At 45.6% G+C, this 22,200-nt stretch overlaps 2 protein-coding genes across 2 annotated transcripts in view; both read right to left on the bottom strand.

Moving 5' to 3' along the window:
- Positions 1–1,314: 1,314 nt before the first annotated feature.
- On the bottom strand, positions 1,315–18,517 carry akap8l (A kinase (PRKA) anchor protein 8-like). The gene is made up of 15 exons (XM_062533010.1): positions 18,442–18,517; positions 17,308–17,352; positions 16,280–16,514; positions 10,729–11,120; positions 10,307–10,671; positions 8,683–8,803; positions 7,755–7,819; positions 7,428–7,467; positions 6,386–6,542; positions 5,836–5,977; positions 5,475–5,580; positions 4,397–4,527; positions 3,944–4,039; positions 3,096–3,329; positions 1,315–2,806 (listed from the first exon to the last, which is right to left on the bottom strand). The coding sequence occupies exons 1-15, from the start codon at positions 18,464–18,466 to the stop codon at positions 2,456–2,458; spliced, it is 2,505 nt and encodes an 834-aa protein (XP_062388994.1). The 5' UTR covers positions 18,467–18,517; the 3' UTR covers positions 1,315–2,455.
- Positions 18,518–18,861: 344 nt separating this feature from the next.
- Positions 18,862–22,200, bottom strand: part of mvb12a (multivesicular body subunit 12A) — an 8,374-nt gene continuing 5,035 nt past the window's right edge. The window contains exons 8-10 of the mRNA XM_062540047.1: positions 21,857–21,915; positions 21,689–21,748; positions 18,862–21,431 (exon numbers count right to left, since the gene is read on the bottom strand). Of these exons, the coding sequence (XP_062396031.1) occupies positions 21,360–21,431; positions 21,689–21,748; positions 21,857–21,915 (191 nt within the window). The 3' untranslated portion in view covers positions 18,862–21,359. The remainder of the gene's footprint in view (positions 21,432–21,688; positions 21,749–21,856; positions 21,916–22,200) is intronic.

Below are 22,200 nucleotides of genomic sequence, written 5' to 3'. Positions count from 1 at the left end.
GATGAACTTGACTGGCCTCAATCCGACAGAACACCTTTGGGATGAATTAGAGCGGAAACTGAGAGCAAGTCGCCCAACATCAGTGTGTGATCTCACAAATGCGTTTCTGGAAGATTGGCCAAAAATTCCCATAAACACACTCCTAAGGAAAGCTTTCCAAGAAACGTCAAAGCCGTCATAGTTTGAAAGGGTGGTCCAATGTCATATTTAACCCTATGGATTAAGAATGGGATGCCACTTAAGTCATTAGGGGGATCAAGTGACAATACTTTTGGCAATATAGTGCATTGTTTCCTGACTGCCAGTGCAGTTTATTGCTAGTTTGCAAAGTTTAGTCAAAATAGGAAGGAACGTTATGAATCCCTGATCAATGTGATCACTTTGTCAATGAGTTTGGTTTACCAGGGTAAAAGTTGGCAGCTTTGGGTACTTTTTGTAAACAAACTTCAGAGATCCATCCTGCCCTACAAAGTCAAAAGGCAGTAACTGACCAGAGTGTCAAACTGAGAAAAACTACTTTAAAGTTTTTTTGTTTTGTCCACACAAATGTATTATAGGTAGAGCAATGAAAATCTGGTGACTTGTTGTCCTGGGCCCGTATTCACAAAGCGGAGTACATGGAGTACTCCTAAATTGCAAAGATCTTAACTAGGAGTTTTCTCTTAAACATTATTCACAAACCCTCTCAGACCTACTTTTAGTAAGGAAAAAAAAGACAACTCCTACGATAAGATAAAATCTCCGTTGCTATGGTTGACGTCATTACTCTTGCACAAACTTGATTAAAGTGACCACCTTGATTGGCTGATGATTATATAACGCTGGAATGATGGCAAAAACAGTTACTGCCTTTTGCCTTTGTAAGGCAGCATTGAGGCATCATGGGTGCTGTGACTGTGGTGGGGTGCTATTAAGCAAAGGCACCTCAGCCTACCAACACGTCCAGCACTGTGTGTGTGTGTGTGTCCTTCTCATTCGTCTTGAAGGAAGGAAGGGAGCATAGATGAAAAGACGAAAGAGAAGGGCCCTGTGTGTGTGTGTGTGTGTGTGTGTGTGTGTATAGCTACACGTGGATGAGACACATCATTGCCTTGACAGGTAGTAATGTTGATGTGATGTTCAGCACCCCATTTTGTTCAAACGTTTTGCAACATTTTGTCCCAGTTGAATTCCTTTTGGGTTTTACTAGTTCTACTCAAGCATGTGTAAAGACTTCAGACACACACACACACACATCTGTAGAGTTAAGTGTGAGAAAATGAGAAAGACATATCAGACATATCTATCTATATATAAACCACAGACCATGTGTACTTGAGTTATAAACATTTATTTCAGAAGGTCAAAAAAAAAAAAAAAAAAAAATCTGACCAAAAAATTGCTCTTGTAAAACAATAGGCCAACTATTATCTCTATAGACGGCACTAAATTAAAAAGAAATAAAAAACCTCAAAATCCACAGACACTGAAAAAGAACACACTTTTAAAAATGAACATCGAAACAATGCATATGACCAGTTTTGATGAGTGTCAAAGGGCCATCAACAGCCTCAGACAGCGTTTTCTGTGTCACTACCAAAAAAAAAACAAACAAAAAAAAAAAAACACAAGACAGAGAAGCCAATTCTTATAACAAGTCCAGACCCGAAGGCACCAAAAAAGGTTAACCTATTTACAAAAGGGGGAGAGGGGAGGGACAAAAAAAAAAAATCAACCCAAATGAACAAACAAAAAACCCAAACATTTCAGACATTTGACTCTGTACACCGGCAAGAAGTCACTTAGAAATAGGTTTCTGATTGGCTGAATGACTGGATATGCCAACAGCTCATAGGCTGTGCTGGAAAGGGGACTTGGGGAGTGAGGTGGGCGTTACGTATTGGTCCTACACGTGACAGTAAATCGTCGCGGCGCGGGGGACGACGACGACGACGACTTGGGGCAGGTTCCTCATTTTGGCCTGGGGCACGAATGAAGGTCAAAAGGGTCACACACAAAAACAACAAACAAAAAGTAAACAGCTCATGTAGAGAGGATCATCGGGCCAACCATGCTGTTCAGAGACTAGTTGCTGTCGTCTAGCGGACCAGTTGTTGACTAGTGGATGTTCAGAGACTAGTTGATGTCGTCTAGCGGACCAGTTGTTGACTAGTGGATGTTCAGAGACCATCGTTGTTGTTGTTGTTGTTGTTGTTGTTGATGACGACTAGTGGACGTGTCGACCCCAACCCCCTCACAGCTCTGGCCAGAGAGCGGCCCTGGGTCCAGTCTCCCCCATGCTGGGCATGGGCAGACATATATGGTTCATATGACTGTGGGGGGTGGAGGGGGGAGGGAGAGGGGGTGGGGGGGTCTGGTACAGAGAGTACATACTAAAGGTCAAAAGGTCATGTGGCAGGAAGGAAATGGAGGGAGAGATGGAGGGAGAGATGGAGGGGAGAGGGGAGGAGGGGGGTCACTCGATGATGACCACATCTGCGTTGGCCGCGTCATCCGTCTCCTTCTCCCCATCAGAGGCGTCTGCGTCTTCCTTAGCTGCTTCCGCTTCCTCTTCCTCAGCCAGCTCCACCACCTCCTCCTCCTCTTCCTCCTCCTCAGCTGCTGCTGCCGCCGCCGCCTCTTCCTCCTCCTCGTCTCCGTCAAGGACCTCGTCTCCCTCCTCTGCCTCCACACCGTCGGCCTCCTCGTCGCCCAGCTCGACACCTTCCTCTGCTTCCTCTCCACCCTCCTCCTCCTCCTCCTCCTCCTCCTCCGCGTCTTCACCACCACCCACCCTGTTCGCACCATCCTCATCCTCCATCTTTATCTGGACAACAAAACAAACAAACAAACAAACAAAAAATTGATTAAGAACTAATCCCAGAGGTTATTCAATACTATACAGTGTTACAGTTTTGGGGTTACCTCCGCTTCTAGAATATACCACTACTTGTGTGTACGTGTGTGTGCGTATTTATTATCGGTTAATCTGTGCATGTGCAACTGATGCATAACTCACATCGTAACTGACCAATACTTGTAAATTCCCTGATAAAACTCAACTGTGGTTGATAAATCGACATCGAAATAAAATCAAAAACGTTTTAATTCTTCACCTCGTTCTTGCCTGCCTCTGGCTCCTCTGTGGCGGCTTCGGTTGCGTCTTCGCCGTTGTCATGGGTACCATTGCCTTCAGGCTTAGGCTCCTCCTCCTCCTCCTCCTCCTCCTCCCCGTCCTTCAGATCCGCCTCCGGCAGGCTCTGACTGCTCGCCTCGGCCTCGGACACCTCCATCGCCATGGAGTCGTCAGGGTCCTGGTCGTCCTGGTTACCCACGAAGGGGTTCTCGCCCTATCGACGAGGGAGAGGAGAGAAAGGTGAGTATAGGATAGTATATAGTATGCTAATATGTAAATGTAATAATTTAGAATTAAACAAATAACTGATGCTCCTGTAATCGGAGATTGTTTACTGATTGCTTTTATGAGGTCATACAAAATAAATAATTAACATTACAAATGACAGTTGTCGTAAACAAGGGAAGTTACCCTATATTCATTTGTATCATTGAGCAATAACGTAATCGTAAACGTAGTATTGCTATTATGATGCTGTTTGGATAGAAATGTAGGATTGCACGCTGAATCCTAAATAATCTCTATTATCCTAAATAATCAGTCTAAACAACCTATCAGCCCGTATACCTAGAAACAAAACCCCGCGGTGTGTCCCAGTAAGGGAACTCCCGAGAGTGTTGTTCACAAGCCAAAATCTCGCACAGAACATGTACATGAGCCCCTGTGTGTGTGAGGATCGTTTTCTCTGTATACGCGTCATTGTGTGCGTGTGTGTGTGTTTACCTTGAGGTAGGTTCAGTACACACACACACACACACACACACACACAAACAATATGAATAGCATCATAGGATGTCCTGTTTATTACTGTAGAGTGTGTGTACTTGCCTTGAGGTAGCTCTCCAGCTTCTTGCCGATGACCTTGTGGTTGAGGATGCTGCGGGCAACTGATAGGCTGTGGCCTTTAGACATCTCCATCATACCCTGTGCAGACACACACACACACATACACACACTACAGGTGAGATCAGGCGTGCGTTGGTGTGTGTGTATGCGAGCATGTATTGGTGTGTTTGTGTGCATGCATGTCAATGCATCGGTGTTTGGGTGCCTTGTGTGTATGTATGTATATACATACATGTCTGTATCTGTGTGTGTAGGAGTGCGTGTGTGTGTGCGTGTGTGTGTATACACATAAATGTCTGTACAAACGCGCATGTATGTGTAGGAGTGCCTTTGTGTGTTTCTGAGTGTGTGTGTGTGTGTGTGTGTGTGTGTGTGTGTGTGTGTGTGTGTGTGTGTGTGTGTGTGTGGTGTGTGTGTGTGCGCGCCTGTGTGTACCTTGCAGTTGTAGTTGTGGTCGGGGGAGCGCAGGTGCTTCTTGATGAGGTGGAACTGCATGGGGATGAAGACGTCACAGGCTGCGCAGTGAGCCGCCTCCACCTTCTTCATGAAGTGCTCCATACCGATCTCTATTGGAGAGGAGGGGAGAAAAGATCAACACATACTTCATGAAGTGCTCCATACCGATCTCTATTGGAGAGGAGGGGAGAAAAGATCAACACACACTTCATGAAGTGCTCCATACCGATCTCTATTGGAGAGGAGGGGAAATATCAAACACACACTCTTAAGCAGCATTCACACTGGCCAATGCTAACGATAACTATAACGATAAAAGAGTCCGCCGGCCAACGATAAGACAAGTCTTTCCTCGTGTTAATGACACCTCGATACAGACATCCACCTGCGACCTGTCCAGAAACATTGAATCTAAAACACGCCGATTTCCGAGCACTGTTCCAAACAGGTTTGGGTCAACAGAATGCCTTTATGGTCTCTACCGCGTGGGGTCTCTCACTGATGCCAAGGCAATTCATAGCCGTGCTTTTACAGTAAACTACAGACTTTCGTACCAAGGCAATTCATAGCCGTGCTTTTACTGTAAACTACACAGGCCTTCAGATCCCTGCATTTACATGGCAGAGACTGATTTCCATGGAAGTGTTTTGCATAGGCCTACACGGCACGCATACAGGCAGACACTAAATTGCACGTTGAACTATACTATTATGGAAAAAGTTATTGTATTATATCATGAAACATATTTATACATCATTCCTCACCACTCGCTGTATAAACAAAACTGTGCTACAAATGTGTACTACAAACACAATATCACCAGAAAATCATTCACTTATAGATATTCTCACACAATAGGGACACACACACACACACACACAAAGGCTCTCCTACACACACACACACAGACACACTGCCTATACACACACATGTACACACACACACACACACACACACATGTCTGTGCCCCTGTGTATGTACAAACACACACAAGTACCTCTGGTGAGGTCTCACACAATAGGGATGTATACACACACACACACACACACACACACACCTCTGGTGAGGTCCTGCTCCTTGTGCACTTGGCAGATGGCAGCGCTGAAGTTGTCGATCTGAGTGATCCTCTGCTGTGTCTTATTGAACTTGTTGTTCAGGTACTCCTATAAAGACGAGAGAAAGACGTTACACCTCAGAGAGTCTTACTTATCTTTAGCCAATTATGAACATCCTTTGTACGTGTCTGTAGAAGATTTGTGTGTGTGTGTGTGTGTGTGTACCTGCAGAGAGTCTTACTTATCTTTAGCCAATTATGAGCATCCTTTGTACATGTCTGTAGAAGATGTGTGTGTGTGTCCATCGGTATGAGTGAGTGAACGTGTGAGTGTGAGAAAGCGTGAGAGAGAGAGTGTGTGTACCTGCAGGAAGTCCGTGGTGGGCTTGGAGAGCTGGCTGGAGAGGAACTTGAAGTGCTCTTTGTGGAACTTGCTCTCCAGGTGAGCGGCCATGTCCTCGCTGTAGAACGAGCGGAACTTGCACACGGAGCAGGCGAACATCATCCTGAGAGAGAGAGAGAGAGAGAGAGAGAGAGAGAGAGAGAGAGAGAGAGAGAGAGAGTTAAGACGGGGTGTGTGCGCATGTGTTACGTGTCTGTGAACAAACGCGATCCTGAGTAAGACAGCAGGGTGGTGTAGAGTTTGTGTCTTCGCACGTGAGAGATTGTGAAGTATAGAAGCGGAACTCACACAGAGCTGGGAGAGAGAGGGGGGTTACAGTGTCAAGTCAGGGAGACATTGACTGGGGGAGGGGAGGGAAAGAGAAAGAGAAAGAGAGAGAGGAAGAGAGAGAGAGAAAGAAGGAGAGAGAAAGAGAAAGAGAGAGAAAGAGAAAAAAAAAGAGAGAAAAAGAGAAGGAGAGAGAGAGAGAGAGAGAGAGAGAGAGAGAGAAAGTAGATGATCCCCAACTCACCTCTGGGCGTTGAACTTGACCCCAGACATCTCCATGAAGCCGCGGCGCTTCTTGAACTTGGGCAGGCCCTCCTCCTGCGCCCCCGCTGCTGCCGGCTGCTGCTGCTTGCCCTGGAGCTTCTTCTTGATCTGGGTGATCTCCTCCTGGATGGTCACTGCTACGGGGAGCACAGAGGGACACACTGAGCCTTAGCTGCTTGGGCGATGCGAGTCTAGTTTCACACGGGTGACTTAAGATGGAGTTTTATATTTGCACACTCGAGTATATTTTCTGGACTTTTTGTTTTTGGACTGTGTAGAGTGACCGAAAGCGAGTGGGAGAGGAGATTGGAGTGGGATTGGGAATGACCGCAGGTCAGATTTGAACCTGGGACCCCATGTGCGCTTGGATCCAAAATGAAGACACTGCAGCCACAGGTCAGAATCACAAGAACTGATTCGCTCGTCACCTTAAATGTTAGAAACGTTGCAATGCAAATCAAAAACTATTCCAACCGTTTACCGTTGAGCATTAATGATCTTATCACGTATTAATAATAATAATAATAATAATAATAATAATAATAATAATAGAACTTCGAGTGTTAACACGCCTCTAGATCTAATAACCGTAAAAAGGTGGCTGTTGAGCGTTAATGAGCCCCTACATGTAATAACTGTAAAATGTGGCTGTTGAGCCTCTACGTGTAATAAATGTAAAAGGTGGCTGTTGAGTCTCTACATGTAATAACTGTAAAAGGTGGTGTTTGAGCCTCTACATGTAATAACTTTAAAATGTGGCTGTTGAGCCTCTACGTGTAATAACTGTAAATGGTGGCTGTTGAGCCTCTACGTGTAATAACTGTAAAAGGTGGCTGTTGAGCCTCTACGTGTAATAACTGTAAAGGGTGGTGTTTGAGCCTCTACGTGTAATAACTGTAAAAGGTGGCTGTTGAGCCTCTACGTGTAATAACTGTAAAGGGTGGTGTTTGAGCCTCTACGTGTAATAACTGTATAAGGTGGCTGTTGAGCCTCTACGTGTAATAACTGTAAAGGGTGCTTACCTCCTTTGTCTCCTTCAGCGGCAGGCTTGGCACTGGCAGCCTATGAAGCAGATAAGTGACTTGATCATGAATATGGTTTTGTTTTTTTTAACTTGCATAAAACACTGTCTCGCGTCTTATACACAGAGGGGCTAACACACGGGAAATTACATTACTGTATACGTACACACACACACACACACACACACACACACACGTACAGCAGCAGCAGAGTCCTTTGTCTCCTCCGAACACGGACTTACAGAAGAACAACCTGCATTGTGGTATCCATACACGCACGCATGCGCGCGCACAGACAGACACACACACACACACACACACACTTACAGCAGCAGAGTCCTTGGTTTCCTCCTTCACCTTTTCACCGCTGGCCGCAGTACCTTCGGTCTTCACTGAAGAACAAACACCAAACCAGAGTTAACAGCTTACTCTGATAAATTACCGTACTTTACCTAATTATTGTTCCCTTGAATATATATACAGTAAATCCTCTAATAGATAAGATAGAGATAGATACTTTATTGATCCCAAGGGGATATTCACCAAAATTCCACCAAACCACAGTTAACAGTTTACTCTGTAATAATCCGATAATTTACCTTATTTCACCTTATCATTGTACCCTTGAATATACACAGTAAATCTTCCAATGATCACTACCAAACCAGAGTTAACAGTTTACCCTGACAATTTACCGTATTTCACCTAATCATTGTACCCTTGAATATGACTGACGTATACAGTAAATCTTCCAATCACTCCTCGTTGAATGACAGATAAAAAATATATATGTGACCCTGTAAAGCGGAACCAGTTGTTTCGGTAAAATTTATCAAATTAAGTTATTGTGCTCACATGAACGGCCATAGACTAAGCTTTCCAACGATATGTATATCGAGGGTATTACACAAACTATCGCTAAGATAACCGCATCCAAAGTTGACATGGTTCTCCTGTCACGATATGCCAGAAGAGGAGAAATCACCTTTTTAAGCAGCGCATGCACAACGGGAATGACAGCAAATGTGTTGAATCTTCGCCGGGTTCAACAGTCAAAACGTATGTTTTTCCGTGAAATGCGTTCACGATATGAAACTAGACTGTATACAGTCGAATTATGCGAAAACGTGAAATTCAAAATTTTAACCCAGAAGTTTGTTATTGTTGATTTTCTCAAAATAACGTTGTGCGCAAAACGACTGATTTCGCTTTGAATGGTCACATATGTGTATCTCTTTTTGGCTCTATAAAGCACCTTTAGCCGAATCAGCAGAGTCCTTGTTCTCCGTCTTGCCGACTTTAGACTCGGGCTCATCGCCTGCGTTCTGAGTCTTCTTCCGCTTCTTCTGTCCGTCACGTGGGGACTTGACCTGCTGCTGGGTAACCATGAGTAACAGCGTAAACACAAATATTCACACACACACACACACACACACGGAAACATACATACTAACACAGCTAATGTACAAACGTTGACAGACACACACACACACACACTTACTGACGGAGACAATGCACACTATCCGTATGCTGGGATGCTCAAGACAGGAAACGGCAACAGTGAGCCAAAATCTTGTCAACTTACACACTGAACAGAACGACAGCACAGCCGCTAAATGAATGAATGTCTGTGCATATATATATATATTTTTTAACGAACAGACATGCACAGGCATGCAGACAGAGAAGAGTTAACAATCGGACAAACTTTCATTCGACAACACGCAACATCTATAACTTCCACGCACAAACACTTTCACCGAATGCTTCAGTGTTACTGCATCTCATCAAAAAGATCAATCGGAATATTGGCATGTCAGACTTACCTTACATCAGACACATAATAACGTAAACAAGCTTGGCTAGGTGAGGAACATTTTGCGCCATTTTAAAAAAAAATTAAAAAAATCTTAGCAGCGAAATAGTAGCGAAAATTACAGTTATGAATACTCAGCGTAAGGGGGGGGAGGGTGGGGGATTGGAGAATGATGAAATCTTCAAAAGGTTGAAACACTAATAACCTCACAAATCAAACTCACAACTACCATTACTTGGGTCAAAGCCCAGTACAAGTACGACCAAATTGTGACCAAAGCAAAGCCGATTTTTTATCTATTTTTTTACGATTAAAAATGACCCAAAATAAATGAATAGTTGGACTGAGAGTGCAGTGACCGGAGGAGGAATGGTGAAGGACTTGCATGTGTTCTGAGCCATACTGCCATTGTTCTGCACTGCCAGAGAGGGTACTGTGGGTACAATAACAAGATGCTCTTTTTGGGCATAAAGGGGAATTACGGGTACAAATAACAGGGTCCTCTTTGGGTCTCGGTCTTTGTGACCAAGAAAATGGGGAGCAGACTGCTACAAGAGTGGGCTGAGGGCTATTCTGTAGCAGTGGTGAGGAAACGACCCACAGAGGGGGGGGGAGTTGGGATGGGATTTTGGTGATCTGTGCCATCCTCTGAGGACAATTATCGTTACGTGGGGCTTAATCCAGTACAAGTACGAGCAAATAGTGACCAAAGCAAAGCTACAAGAGTGGGCTGTGGGGCTGTTCTGTAGCAGTGGTGGGGAAACGACCCACAGGTAGGGAGTTCAGTTGGGATGGGATTTTGGTGCCCTCGACGAGGGCGGGAAGAGGACATGGGGCCATGATGTATGGTGGGCATGTAACATGTGGCTGTTTTGGGCAGGACTTCACAAAGCTTTCACCTTTTGTTGTTTGATTTTATTTTTTCCCCTCTTTTTGCTTGTTTGTTGTTCCTTTTCAAATAAACCACCAGCCCTGAGGGCCCAGCCCAACAACGATGGGCGTGTCTCCCTTTATTTAAAGGGTTTTTTTTTGTTTTTTTTTTAAGTTTTGGGGAGGTACTTACTCGGTTGAGGGGTCTCTTTCGGCCCCGCTGGCGGTTGGCCCTGGGGCCCCCTCCAAACTGGCGAGGAGAGGAGTAGTCCTGGGGGCCGTGGCTGTGGCTGTGGCCGTGCCCGTGGGCGTGGGGGGGTGCCTGGAAGCCCCCGGTCTCGGGGTACATGCGCTGGCCCAGCAGGGACGGCAGCTTGCCTCGCCCGCCGCCGCCGCCCGGGGAGTGCCCGTGGCCGTGGCTGTGGCTGTGGCTGTGACTGCCGGCGCGGCCTCCGCCAAGGCCGGCGCCACCACCGCCGCCGCCTCCGCCGCCGAGGCCCATGGAGGAAGGGTTGTCCTGCCGCCGGCCGAAGCCGCCGCGGCCGCCCATACCGCCCCCTCCCCCACCACCGCCGCCGCCGCCGCCACCACCACCACCACCGGCGCCTCCGCCACCTCCGGAGCCCCGTCTGGGGGAGCGTTGCTGGCCGCCGCCAACCCCCCCGGAGCTGCCCCAGCCGGAGCTGGAGAAGGCATCGCGGGAGGGCATCTGCGACTGGCGCATTTTGGCGCCGTAGGAGGAGTGGCTGTCAAAGCCGCCGCCGCCGCCGCCACCACCACCACCGCCGCCCCCTCCGCCACTGCCGCCAAGGCCTCCGCCCAAGCCCATGGCTCCGCCCCCCATACCTCCCCCTCCCCCGCCGGCCCCGTAGCCGCCGAGGCCGCTGCCTCGCGAGCCCATCAGGTCGCCCCGGGCGTCGCTGTAGCCATAGCTACCAGATCTGTAGAGATCTCGGGGCCCCATGGCGGAGGAGGAGCGAGAGTCGAAGGAATCGTATTGGTCAAACCTGCGACAGAGGGGGGGGTGGGGGGAAGGGAGGGGGGAGAGGAGAGGAGAGGGAGGCGCAGAGCAAGCACAGGGTGAGGAATGAGGAGATTCAGGAGGTTTTTTTTCCCTGTCTTCTTTTTTTTTATTCTTCCACATTCCCTCCATTTTTTTCTTCATCAACATCACCCCTCATTCATTCTCTCCCTCACAAGAGCAGAGGAGCAAACACAACATGACAAAAAATCTCTCCCAGCAACAAGGAAAAAACACAAAGAAAATCAACAAACATCAACAACAAACAACAAACAAAAAAAAAGGTAAAAAATAAACTCAAAATCATCAAAATCATCAGCCCAGACAAACTGGAGTCTGGAGACACAAACAAGGAAAATAAGTCACTGAAACTCTTGCATAAAACCATCTCAGCCAGCCACCTCCTACCAGTTCTCACACAATCACCGTGTTTGGTGTTATGGATTGTTTTGTTTTGTTTTCAGGGAGGGGCAAACCCTATATCCCCTGCTCATGACATGAGGGTCTGAGATCGATGGGCAATCTTGGGGTGGCACAGAGGGACAAAAGAAAAAAGAACAAATGTTCTCAGACAAATAACTGTTTAGGGGCCTTTTACAGCAACACTATATATATATATATATATAGGACTGGGTGCATGAGAGAAATCACATCTGGAGAAAGTATTTGGTCTGGGATAAGTACCAGTTACTGGGAATCTCATAAAAAGTTGACGACATGGGCATAGACATAGGGGGGGGGGCATAAATGACGACATGGGGGGGTGGGGGCATAAATAAGGTCCTTAGTGCCATCTGGAAGCCAGTGGGGCACCTCTTCCTTCAGGGCAGTATGCTTGTGCAGACATTAATTCAGCCCCTCTCAGGATGGGAGGGGCTCATGGTTTGTAGCTTGGCAACAGAGACTTCCTGTTTGTTTGTTTGTGGTTTTTTTTATATATATATAGGGGGCACAGCAGAGCATTATCAACATTGTGACATCACAATTCTGCACCCTCTTGTGTGGACCCCCCCCCACTGAGTCAAGAGGAGAAATCCCAACCTGGGACTAAGGAAAATCACACAAAAGATGGATGGGTGTGTGTGTATGTGTGTGTGTGTTTGTGGTATCGGGTGCTTAACTATATGGTGGGGGAAACAGAAATGGAAAGAGTGAGAGAGGGGAGAAAGAGACACACAGCAAAAGGCGGCGATTTCCATCTTTCTCCGTCTCCCAACAAAATGGACAGACAGTGACAGACAAGAGGGGGTCACGACACACACGTCGTCTAGAGACCAAGCACAGACTGGAATGCTTTGAGAACACAGGGACGGGACGAGACGAGACGACAGCGGTGAGGTGGCGGAACGAGACAGAGATTCTAGCAGAACACAACGGCAACAGGGCCATCGTCCAGGGGAGGTGACGGCCGTGTGCAAGCGACCACAGCGGGCCCAGAACTCTCCAACCCGAAACAGTCTACTGAGGCCTACCTGTGGTTCAGAGCTCGCCAAAAGACTCCCTGATAAAAATCGCAGCAAACCCAACACAAATGGCAAATTGTCAGAGTCTAACCAATGATATGACCTGACTAAACTTTGTTAGTATTACTATTTTACTAAGTCCCACCATCATTTTCCATGCGACGCATATAGGACTAATTAACGTGTTAAAAGAACAAAATACAAAACTGCTCATTTTGCTGGAAAAAAGTTAACTCTTGCTATATAACAAAACCAAACAAAGGATCACTTCCTGGACAGGGCAGCACAGACAGGCTGTGTAAGTGCAAACTACAGTGTGTGTGTGTGTGTGTGTGTGTGTGTGTGTGTGTGTGTATCTTTGGCATGTAGGGACCTACTGGAGACAGCCACTGGAGAGTTAACCAACTCAAGCAGAGTGTTCCTTCATTACCCCGTCATTATCGACCAAAGAGGCTAAATTTGGCACTATGTCTTCACAACAGACGCTTTTCTCGCACTTTCATCTTGTTTCTAACCAACTTTACTCAGAACAAACTCTGACAACTCCCTTTGACATGATATAGGATTGATAAAATTATTCAGTATCAATATTCAGTTTTCACTTCACCACCTGCCAGGATGCCTTAGAAAATATACTAAAGCACTGGAGTTAAAACAGATCACATGCAAGAAGCATTTCTGACCAAAACTTAAAGGGATATTCCGCCATTTTTGGAAATACGCTCATTTTCCACCTCCCCTCGAGCAAAACAATCGATATTTACCTTGTTCCCGTTCATCCAGCCAATCTGTACAGTCTGGCGATACAACTTTTAGCTTCAGCCTAGCATAGATCATTGAATCGGATTAGACCATTAGCTTCTCGCCTGCTAGCTTCATGTTTAAAAGTGACTAAGATTTCTGGTAATTTTCCCATTTAAAACGTGTCTCCTCTCAAGTTAGAAAGTGCAATAAGACCAACTGAAAATGAAACCTGCCATTTTTCTAGGCTGGTTTGACATGGAACTACACTCTCATCTGGCGTAATAATCAAGGCAACTTGCAAACGTACCATAGGCGCAGTGATATCGTACGCAGCATCTGAAAATAGTCCCCATAGACAACAAGCAGTAGTAGTGCCAGTAGGTTGCAAGTTGCCTTGATTATTACGCCAGATGAGAGTGTAGTTCCATGTCAAATCAGCCTAGAAAAACGGCAGGTTTCATTTTCAGTTGGTCTTATTGCACTTTCTAACTTGAGAGGAGACACGTTTTAAATGGGAAAATTACCAGAAATCTTAGTTACTTTTAAACATGAAGCTAGCAGGCGAGAAGCTAATGGTCTAATCCGATTCAATGATCTATGCTAGGCTGAAGCTAAAAGTTGTATCGCCAGACTCACAGAATGGCTGGATGAACGGGAACAAGGTAAATATCGATTGTTTTGCTCGAGGGGAGGTGGAAAATGAGCGCATTTCCAAAAATGGCGGAATATCCCTTTAAATAATAATAATAATAAAATCGATGCAGGCTTAACAACAATTAGGCAAAATTAAAAAACTATGGAATTTGCGTATTTCGAGTCCTGGGCCATTTCAGATAAAGACAAGAGACGTGTTAATTCATTGTGATATGGGTGGGGGGCGGGGGGCGGTGGGGGTCTCAACAGCAACCAACCAATCACCACCAATATCACCAACAAAGTAAACTACATGGGCAAAAAATGACACAGAGCAGTCTTACAAAGCATTTCACTGAGATCATCGAGCAGTGGGTCATCTGTGGGACGGTGGCAGCGTAGCGGCTAAGGGAAAGTGCATTGCTTTTTATTTATTGTTTTACTGCCCCCTGCCCAGGGACCACAGATGCAAATTAGCTGTCAAGCTAAATCTGGTACAGGAATTGTTCTGTACATGGGCCCGGTCAAATAAACAAATAAACTAAAAAAACTAAACTAAAAAGTCGTAGGTTTGATTCCTGACCGTCATCTTTAACCACTAAAGCACGGCCCCGGTCATACCCAACCACCTACCCACAAAGGCTACGAGCTACCAACACACAGCGACTAGAGACGACACAAAGTGGGTGCCTCTCAACATCCCTCCTCGATCCTCGGTCTCAACACTGGATAGACTATCCCATTGCTGCCGCCCCACCATTCTTTATCTAGATCAGTGAGGATGCGAGGATCGAGGAAGGAAGGGAGGATCTATAAAAGATAAATGAGAGGTACTCAGTGAAAAGGGGTGAACGATGCATCAATGGTGTGGGAATGTGAGGGACAGGGAGTGTGTGTCGTGAGCAAAATGGAAGCAGAAGTGACGGGAGGAACAGCGTACCATCCCGACACAACAGACAAGACAATGGAGGACTTGATAGGCCACAGGACAGAAATAGGAGTGCAGTGATGCAGCTCGTGGGACGGACGGCGTGTCAAAGTCAAAACCCCTGCTGATGCGAAGATCAATAACAACAACAACAACAACAACAACAACAACAATAATTGTGGGTGATATGTCGGTTCATGGGGGAAAAAAGGGCAACTTTTTCGCCACTCAGCAGGTCATATTGGTAACGACCTGGGGGGGGGGGGGGGGGGGGCAGTTAATTTGGCGAGCTATTTCTGAAGATTACGCCAGTCATGCCGTTTCCAACCAAGCATTTGGTTTACTAACATTACAGGGGCAGGATATGTGCAAACAACTGCAAATTAGCATTACAAACTAACTAATCCCAAACACGTTTCTATGGAGGACGCTTTGAGTGCTGGGTCTCCTCATAATCCTCATCTTCGTTATCCTCGAATAAAGTCTCTGGCTTGACCATCAGCTGCCGACAAAGAGAAGACTGAAGTACAGTACTGAGTGGCTGAATTTGGAGTAAAGAGTAAAAAAAGGCTGTAAAGAAATGGTCCGAACAGACCCTGCTATTAGCCACAGATACGCGATGAATGGTCATCTGGGTGTGTTTGTGGGGAGAGCAAGGTGATAATCTCTTTCAGGTAGTCGGCCATTAGCAGGTCGATTGTACTAAAATGGGTGCTAATAGGCTAGGCTATTTCATGAGGTAACGACGTAGGCTATTAAAAGTAGGCCTGGGGAACTGTTGTGAATTTCATCCACTTGAGTTGAGTGAGTGAGCGTGTGAGGGTGGGTCATATTGAAATCACAGTGTTTTAATTTAATTACATTTCCTCAAGGTGATTAGACGTGTGTAGAGAGAGATGCGTGATTCAAACTGCCGTTAGAGTGCATGTGTGGGCAGGGGCGTAGTGTCTGACTGTGTAGCATGTTCTGGTCTCGGGGAGCAAGTGATCCGTAAAGTACACCGAGTACATTCGACTTGTTTCTTCCTGTTTCTGGGTGTGTGTGTGTGTGTGTATGTATGCTTAGAACTCTCTGTTCAAACGCGCACGCACACACACACACGCGTGTCCTTTTCAGCCATTTAGAGAGAGCAAGAAACAGTGAGCGAGTGTGTGCATATGTGTGTGTGTGTGTTTCGGACTAGGATTAGGCTACACACACGCCACACACACAGACGCGTGTCCTTTTCAGCCATTTAGAGAGAGCAAGAAACAGTGAGCGAGTGTGTGCATATATGTGTGTGTGTGTGTTTCGGACTAGGATTAGGCTACACACACACACACACACACACACACACACACACACACACTTCTAGCAGGCGGCGTGGGCGGGGCTTACCTGTCGCTGCGTCCGCCCCCCTTCATGCCGCCCTCCAGCTGCGTGAGCATGTCCAGGCGCTGGTTGATCTTGGCGATGACAGCGTCGGCGTTGCTCACGGTGGAGGACAGGCCCGAGCCCCCGGAAAGCCTGCTCTTCATCAGGCTACCGCCGTAGCCCCCTCCTCCTCCGCCGCCACCGCCCCCGCCCCCGAACCCCCCGCCGCCCGACATGGAGTCCTTATACCCATACAGGTCTGGGGAGAAAGGGGGAGAAATGGTAGAGGGTCTCAGAAACTTCTGTCAGGATCGATAAAGCATCTTTCTCTCTCTCTCTATGTATGTCTCTCTAGCTCTATCCATCTCTCTCTCTCACTCGCTCTCGCTCTATTGATGTACTAGACTAGTCCTTGTACCCATACAGGTCTGGGGAAAGGGGGAGAAACGGCAGAAGGTCTCAGAAACTTCTGTCAGGATCGATAAAGAATCTCTCGCGCTCTAGAGATGTTTTATCTTTCGCTCTATCTTTGTATGTCTCCCTCGCTCTATCCATCTCTACATCCCTTTTTCGCTCTATCCATGTATCTCTCTCGCTCTATCTTTCAATCTCTTTTTTGCTCTATCCATGTATCTCTCTCGCTTCATCAATCAATCTCTCTCTCACTCTATTGATGTGCTAGACTAGTCCTCCAACCTCAACTAACTTACTGCTTGTTTCTTTCTGTTGCCTATCTATTTAATCTACTGTATGCAAACTCCTGTGTGTGCAGGGCAGGCAAGGCTTCACAATTGTCTTCCCACAGCACCGTGTGGGACCAAAACAAATGCCTCACACCTGACTAGTCTACTGCTACGCTACAACTGACCAAAACAATGTGTGGAAACCAAATGTCTGGACAGGCAACTTTCGTTCTTTGTTTGTCGTCCCTAGTCAGCTCCTACCCTAAGAACAGCAGGTGCTCAAGTATGTGTTTAAAACACCGATGTGAACAACACTGTGGCCGATCAACGTGAAAGGCCATTTTTAATTCGCTTTCCTTGGTGACCTACCTCTGCTCGAGGAACCTCCACCACCTCCACCCCAACCGGAGAAGCCTGCAAGTCGAGCACGCAAGGTGGCAGTTAATAGTAGTGAACCACTTGTAAAAAATAAATCACACAAATTCTAATATTGTGTAGCCTATACAGTTAAGACACATTTCTTCACGGAAGCCTTTTTCAATTGTCCAAGGACGAATCATCACACACTAGAGCCACAAATAAACAGGCCCTCGCATTGCTTACATAACAGAAGGCAAGCGTCAGCAAGCGGTCTAGTTTAGGGTGAAGCTGTTGGACTCGGTAAATTAACTTGGCAAACAGCTATAGAAAATAGGCACCTAAGATAAGCTGTTGTATCCGCCAGGCTCTAAAATGGTTGCATGTGTTGCATAACAACCGCTAACTTTATGGCTAGCTAAAGGGGCGTGTGGTGAGTTGCTAGCTGTAAGTTAGCTACACATTTCAGACAGGTCTATGAAAAGTCTCATGGCGGCCATTTTAATGTAAAGCTTAGCTGGCAGCTAACTTCTGGCTGCTAGAGTAGGGGATATGCGGTTAGTTAAGTCGTGACTAACCAATGGAGTTTCTTCTAGCACATGTAACGGATTAGACTCGGGTAACTTTAACGTTTGTGTTAGTTACCGTGTCTAGCCACAAATGCACCACTCACATTTAATATCGACCTCGCTAGCTCTTCGATGCTAGGTGGCATCACGACTTTTCCATTGTTTACACGCAGGCCGGTTAGCCGCTCATGTTAACATGCAACACTAGCGTTAAATATACCCCTGGCTGGTTGTTCCTGCAAACAACCCCAACGTCTAGTTCAATCTTCCAGTCAGAAACATGTTAGCGTTATTAAACTCTATGCTGGTAAAATATTTAGCGAACAGATCATTCAAGGCCTTTCGCTAACGTTAGCTAGCGCTGGAATCATTTCCATTAACGTTAGCCTGCTGGCGAAAAGTAACGGAGCATTAGTCGGTTAGCATTAGCTAACATAGCCTAGTTGTGCTTATTGTACAAACTGTGACTGCAGAGGGAATACTTGGTGAACCTATACATTATAAAATAGGCTACAGTAATAGAAGTGGAGGAGATGTTCATTAATTCAAAGAGACAACAAAAACAACGCGACTTTACCCGAACCGTAGCCTCGTCCGTCCATACTTGAATGTAGGTTGCCTTGTGGGTTGGTGATCTGGCCAAGGTAGTGAATCGCAACTGCGTGCGGAGAAGGAGAAGTAGATCACCGCGTTGCGGTAACAAAACGCGTCTCCCTTTTCCCATTGGTTGAAAGCCGGGATATTGAGAAACGATTGGATAAAAAGCAATCCATTCATTGCCAGTCTCCTGCATTGGTCCAATCTTATTTGAAGGATTTTGAAAATATATCTAAAAAAACAACAAAAAGATAATGATACTGGTCGACGTACAATCAGATATCGCATCAAAAAAGCACATTTCGTTTCTTCTTATTATTATTCTAAATACACATTAAATGCTTAAAACAAACATGTAGTATGGGCCAAATGACTGCCAATTCATTGTCTCATATTGATTTTTCTTTGAAGGTCTTTATTTTAAAAAAAAAGTTAAAACGGAAAGAAAGCAGAGGTATATAAAAGTAATTCAAGATGATAAGCACGTTCCTGCAGTTTACATACATCCTTCACTAAAATATAGCATATATACACTAAAATGTAGTTATATATCATACAGACAATGTCCCATTTAAATTCTTTGGTCCCAGACATAGGAAAAAGACACAGAAGAAAATAACAAACACAACATTTAAATAAAACAAGCAAAGAATTATTTCTCCAAACAAACATGACACAATCTAATCTAATTTCGAGAGTAAAATATCATGTCAGTTAAACATCCCATCACCACTGACAATTTTAACATTTTGATGGTAACAAATTATTAAGAGAACAAAGTCATTCAAACAGTGTGTGGCGGTATCAGCATAAATGTGGTATGATCTGGGGCTGGGCAATCCTGAGAAGTTATTACAGTATCTTCTCAAACCCTATAGCGGATGTTGGCTAATCTGGCTAGAATAAGGTGACAGCGGTCACATCTTTTAAAGAGAAAAAGTGCATCATCCTTTAAGGAGAATAAAAACAGCAAGCAACACACAACATACAGCCTTCAATGTAGTACGTATGTGTACAGTTTGAAGCCAGTTATATGACTGAAAATCAAACAAATTAGACTAAAATGTGTTCAAGATGCAATCTTTGCCATATGCATATTGTTTTTTTTTTTTTAGCATTGTCAATTTAACCTCAATAGCCGTTTAAAGGGGGTATATAAAACTATTTAAAATATTTTTGATGGAAAGTCTGTGATGGAAAGACAGAATCTCTAATCTAAGACTGTAACCAAATCAAGACTGGACTCTGGATTTTAAGACAATATGCGGCACAAATAGGGTATTTCCGAATTAAGGCTGGACTATGGATTTTAAGGCAATATGTGGCACAAATAGGATATTTCCGAAACAAGACTGGACTCTAGATTTTAAGCCCATATGCGGCACAAAAAGGATATTTCCGAATCAAGACTGGACTCTGGATTTTAAGACAATAAGGTGGCACAAATGGGATATTTCCGCTCCACTGCTCTGTCGGTACTATGTTTAAATAGAACAGGAACTTCTATTTACTCTAAACATGTCTGGACAGAGTGTGATACACATCAGTTACCACCTCAAATGTGGCACATAATCTGCTACTTCACTCCTTTCCAGCCAATCAGTTCAGATAAACATCATAGTCACAGCAAGCTTTACCAGACCCCAGAAAATGGGCAAGCCTCTACTTTCATACGCACATACATACACACACACACACACACACACACACACACACACACACACATGCGCACACACACACACACACACACACACACACACACACACACACACACACACACACACACACACACACACACACACACACACACACACACACACACACACACACACACACACAATATTCGTAACAGTGTCTGAATGGTGAAAGTATGACTATAGCAGACTTCCTATGACAGGATAAGATGTAACTGTTTGGGATTGCTATAGCAGACTTCCTATAACAGGATAAAAGGTAACTGTTTGGGATTGCTAAATTGCGTAGATTGCTCTAGGTTCAGTCAGAGACTGGGTTTCGTCCTCAGCTTGCCCATGCACAGATAACTGTAAACAATATTTGGTGAGAAACAATGGATACAAGTGTTGATGTACGAGGTATGGGGCACTTGTGTCTGTTAGACACACAGTTGAGATGAAGTATGTGTGTGTGCGTGCGTGCTTGCGTGCGTGCGTGCGTGCGCGCATGTGTGTGTGTGTGTGTGTGAGAGAGAGAGAGAGAGAGAGAGAGAGAGATAGAGAGAGAGGGAGATACAAAGTGTACGAGATTTGGAAAGTTTGTATAAATGTTTCCCCTGTGTGACCTAAATAAATGTCCCACTCCATCAGACATCCAGACCAGCCAGCATATTCTCAATGACCTGACTTGAACTACGCACCTATAGTGTGTGTGTGTGTGTGTGTGTGTGTGTGTGTGTGTGTGTGTGTGTGTGTGTGTGTGTGTGCTGTGTGTGTGTTTTGGTTGAGGACTCTTTTCTTGGCTGGCTGTAGGTGCAGGCAAGAGTATGCGTTTTAGCCGGTATAGTGAAGTGTGTGAGTGTGTGTGTGTGTGTGTGTGTGTGTGTGTGTGTGTGTGTGTGTGTTCTGGTTCTTAGCTGGCTGTAGGTGCAGCCGTGAGTATGTGTTTTAGCCGGTATAGTAAAGTGTGCGTGTGTGTGTGTGTGTGTGTGTGTTCTGGTTCTTAGCTGGCTGAGTATGTGTTTTAGCCGGCATAGTAAAGTGTGCGTGTGTGTGTGTGTGTGATGGAGTGTGTGTGTGTGTGTGTGTGTGTGTGTTCTGGTCGAGGAATCCCCTGGGCCGTCGGCAGGTGCCGGCGTGAGCACTGGTCCTGGGGGCAGGTGTAGCGGCAGGTGTGGCGGCAGGTGTGGCGGCAGGTGTGGCGGCAGGTGTGGCGGCCGCGTCTCTAGGAGGACGCCGCGGCTGAGGGGCTGAGGCGTTTGGCAGCCTGCTCCTCCACAGAGAACGTGTAGTTGTACTGCAGACACACACACACACACACACACACACACACACACACACACACACACACACACACACACACACACACACACACACACACACACACACACACACACACACACACACGTGACGTCAACATATAAATTATACAAAAATGCACAATGAATGTAGACAATGACTTACAATCTCATGTCTTGTTAAAAGTTGAAAGCACAAAAAAACAGACAACAAACAATGTAAGAACAAAGTTAGAAATAAAGTCAGTGACAGTACCTCATTCTCGATGTCTTGGATGGACTTGATCCGAATGTTATTTAAGGAGTTTGTGAGCACCTGAGGAGAAAATTGGGTCAATATGAATGACAGATAGTTGCAAATGATGTTGCACACATCGCACACATCACACACACACACACATCACACACACACACACACGCACACCTTGCCGTTGGACTGGGCCTCAAATCTTGGGTGCAGAGCAAAAGGGACTCCATCGATGGCTAAGGCAGAGACAGAAGTATGGAGGGGATAAACAATTAGGCTACATACAATATACACACATCACATACATGTCATGATTTAGATTGCTTTGGTGCTGACTAGTGTGGACTGGCTAACCTTTACAGGGCTTTGAGGTGACTAGCTAACCTTTACAGGGCTTTAAGATGATTGGCTAACCTTTACAGCTCTTTAAGGTGATTGGCTAACCTTTACATGTCTTTAAGGTGATTGGTAGAAGCCTTTACAGGTATTTAAGGTGATTGGCTAACCTTTACAGTGCTCTA

Source organism: Sardina pilchardus, chromosome 1 (genome assembly GCF_963854185.1).
Source record: "Sardina pilchardus chromosome 1, fSarPil1.1, whole genome shotgun sequence".
Classification (NCBI taxonomy): domain Eukaryota; kingdom Metazoa; phylum Chordata; class Actinopteri; order Clupeiformes; family Clupeidae; genus Sardina; species Sardina pilchardus.
The sequence above is the reverse complement of the archived record's forward strand: the minus strand, read 5'-3'. Positions and strand labels throughout refer to the sequence as shown.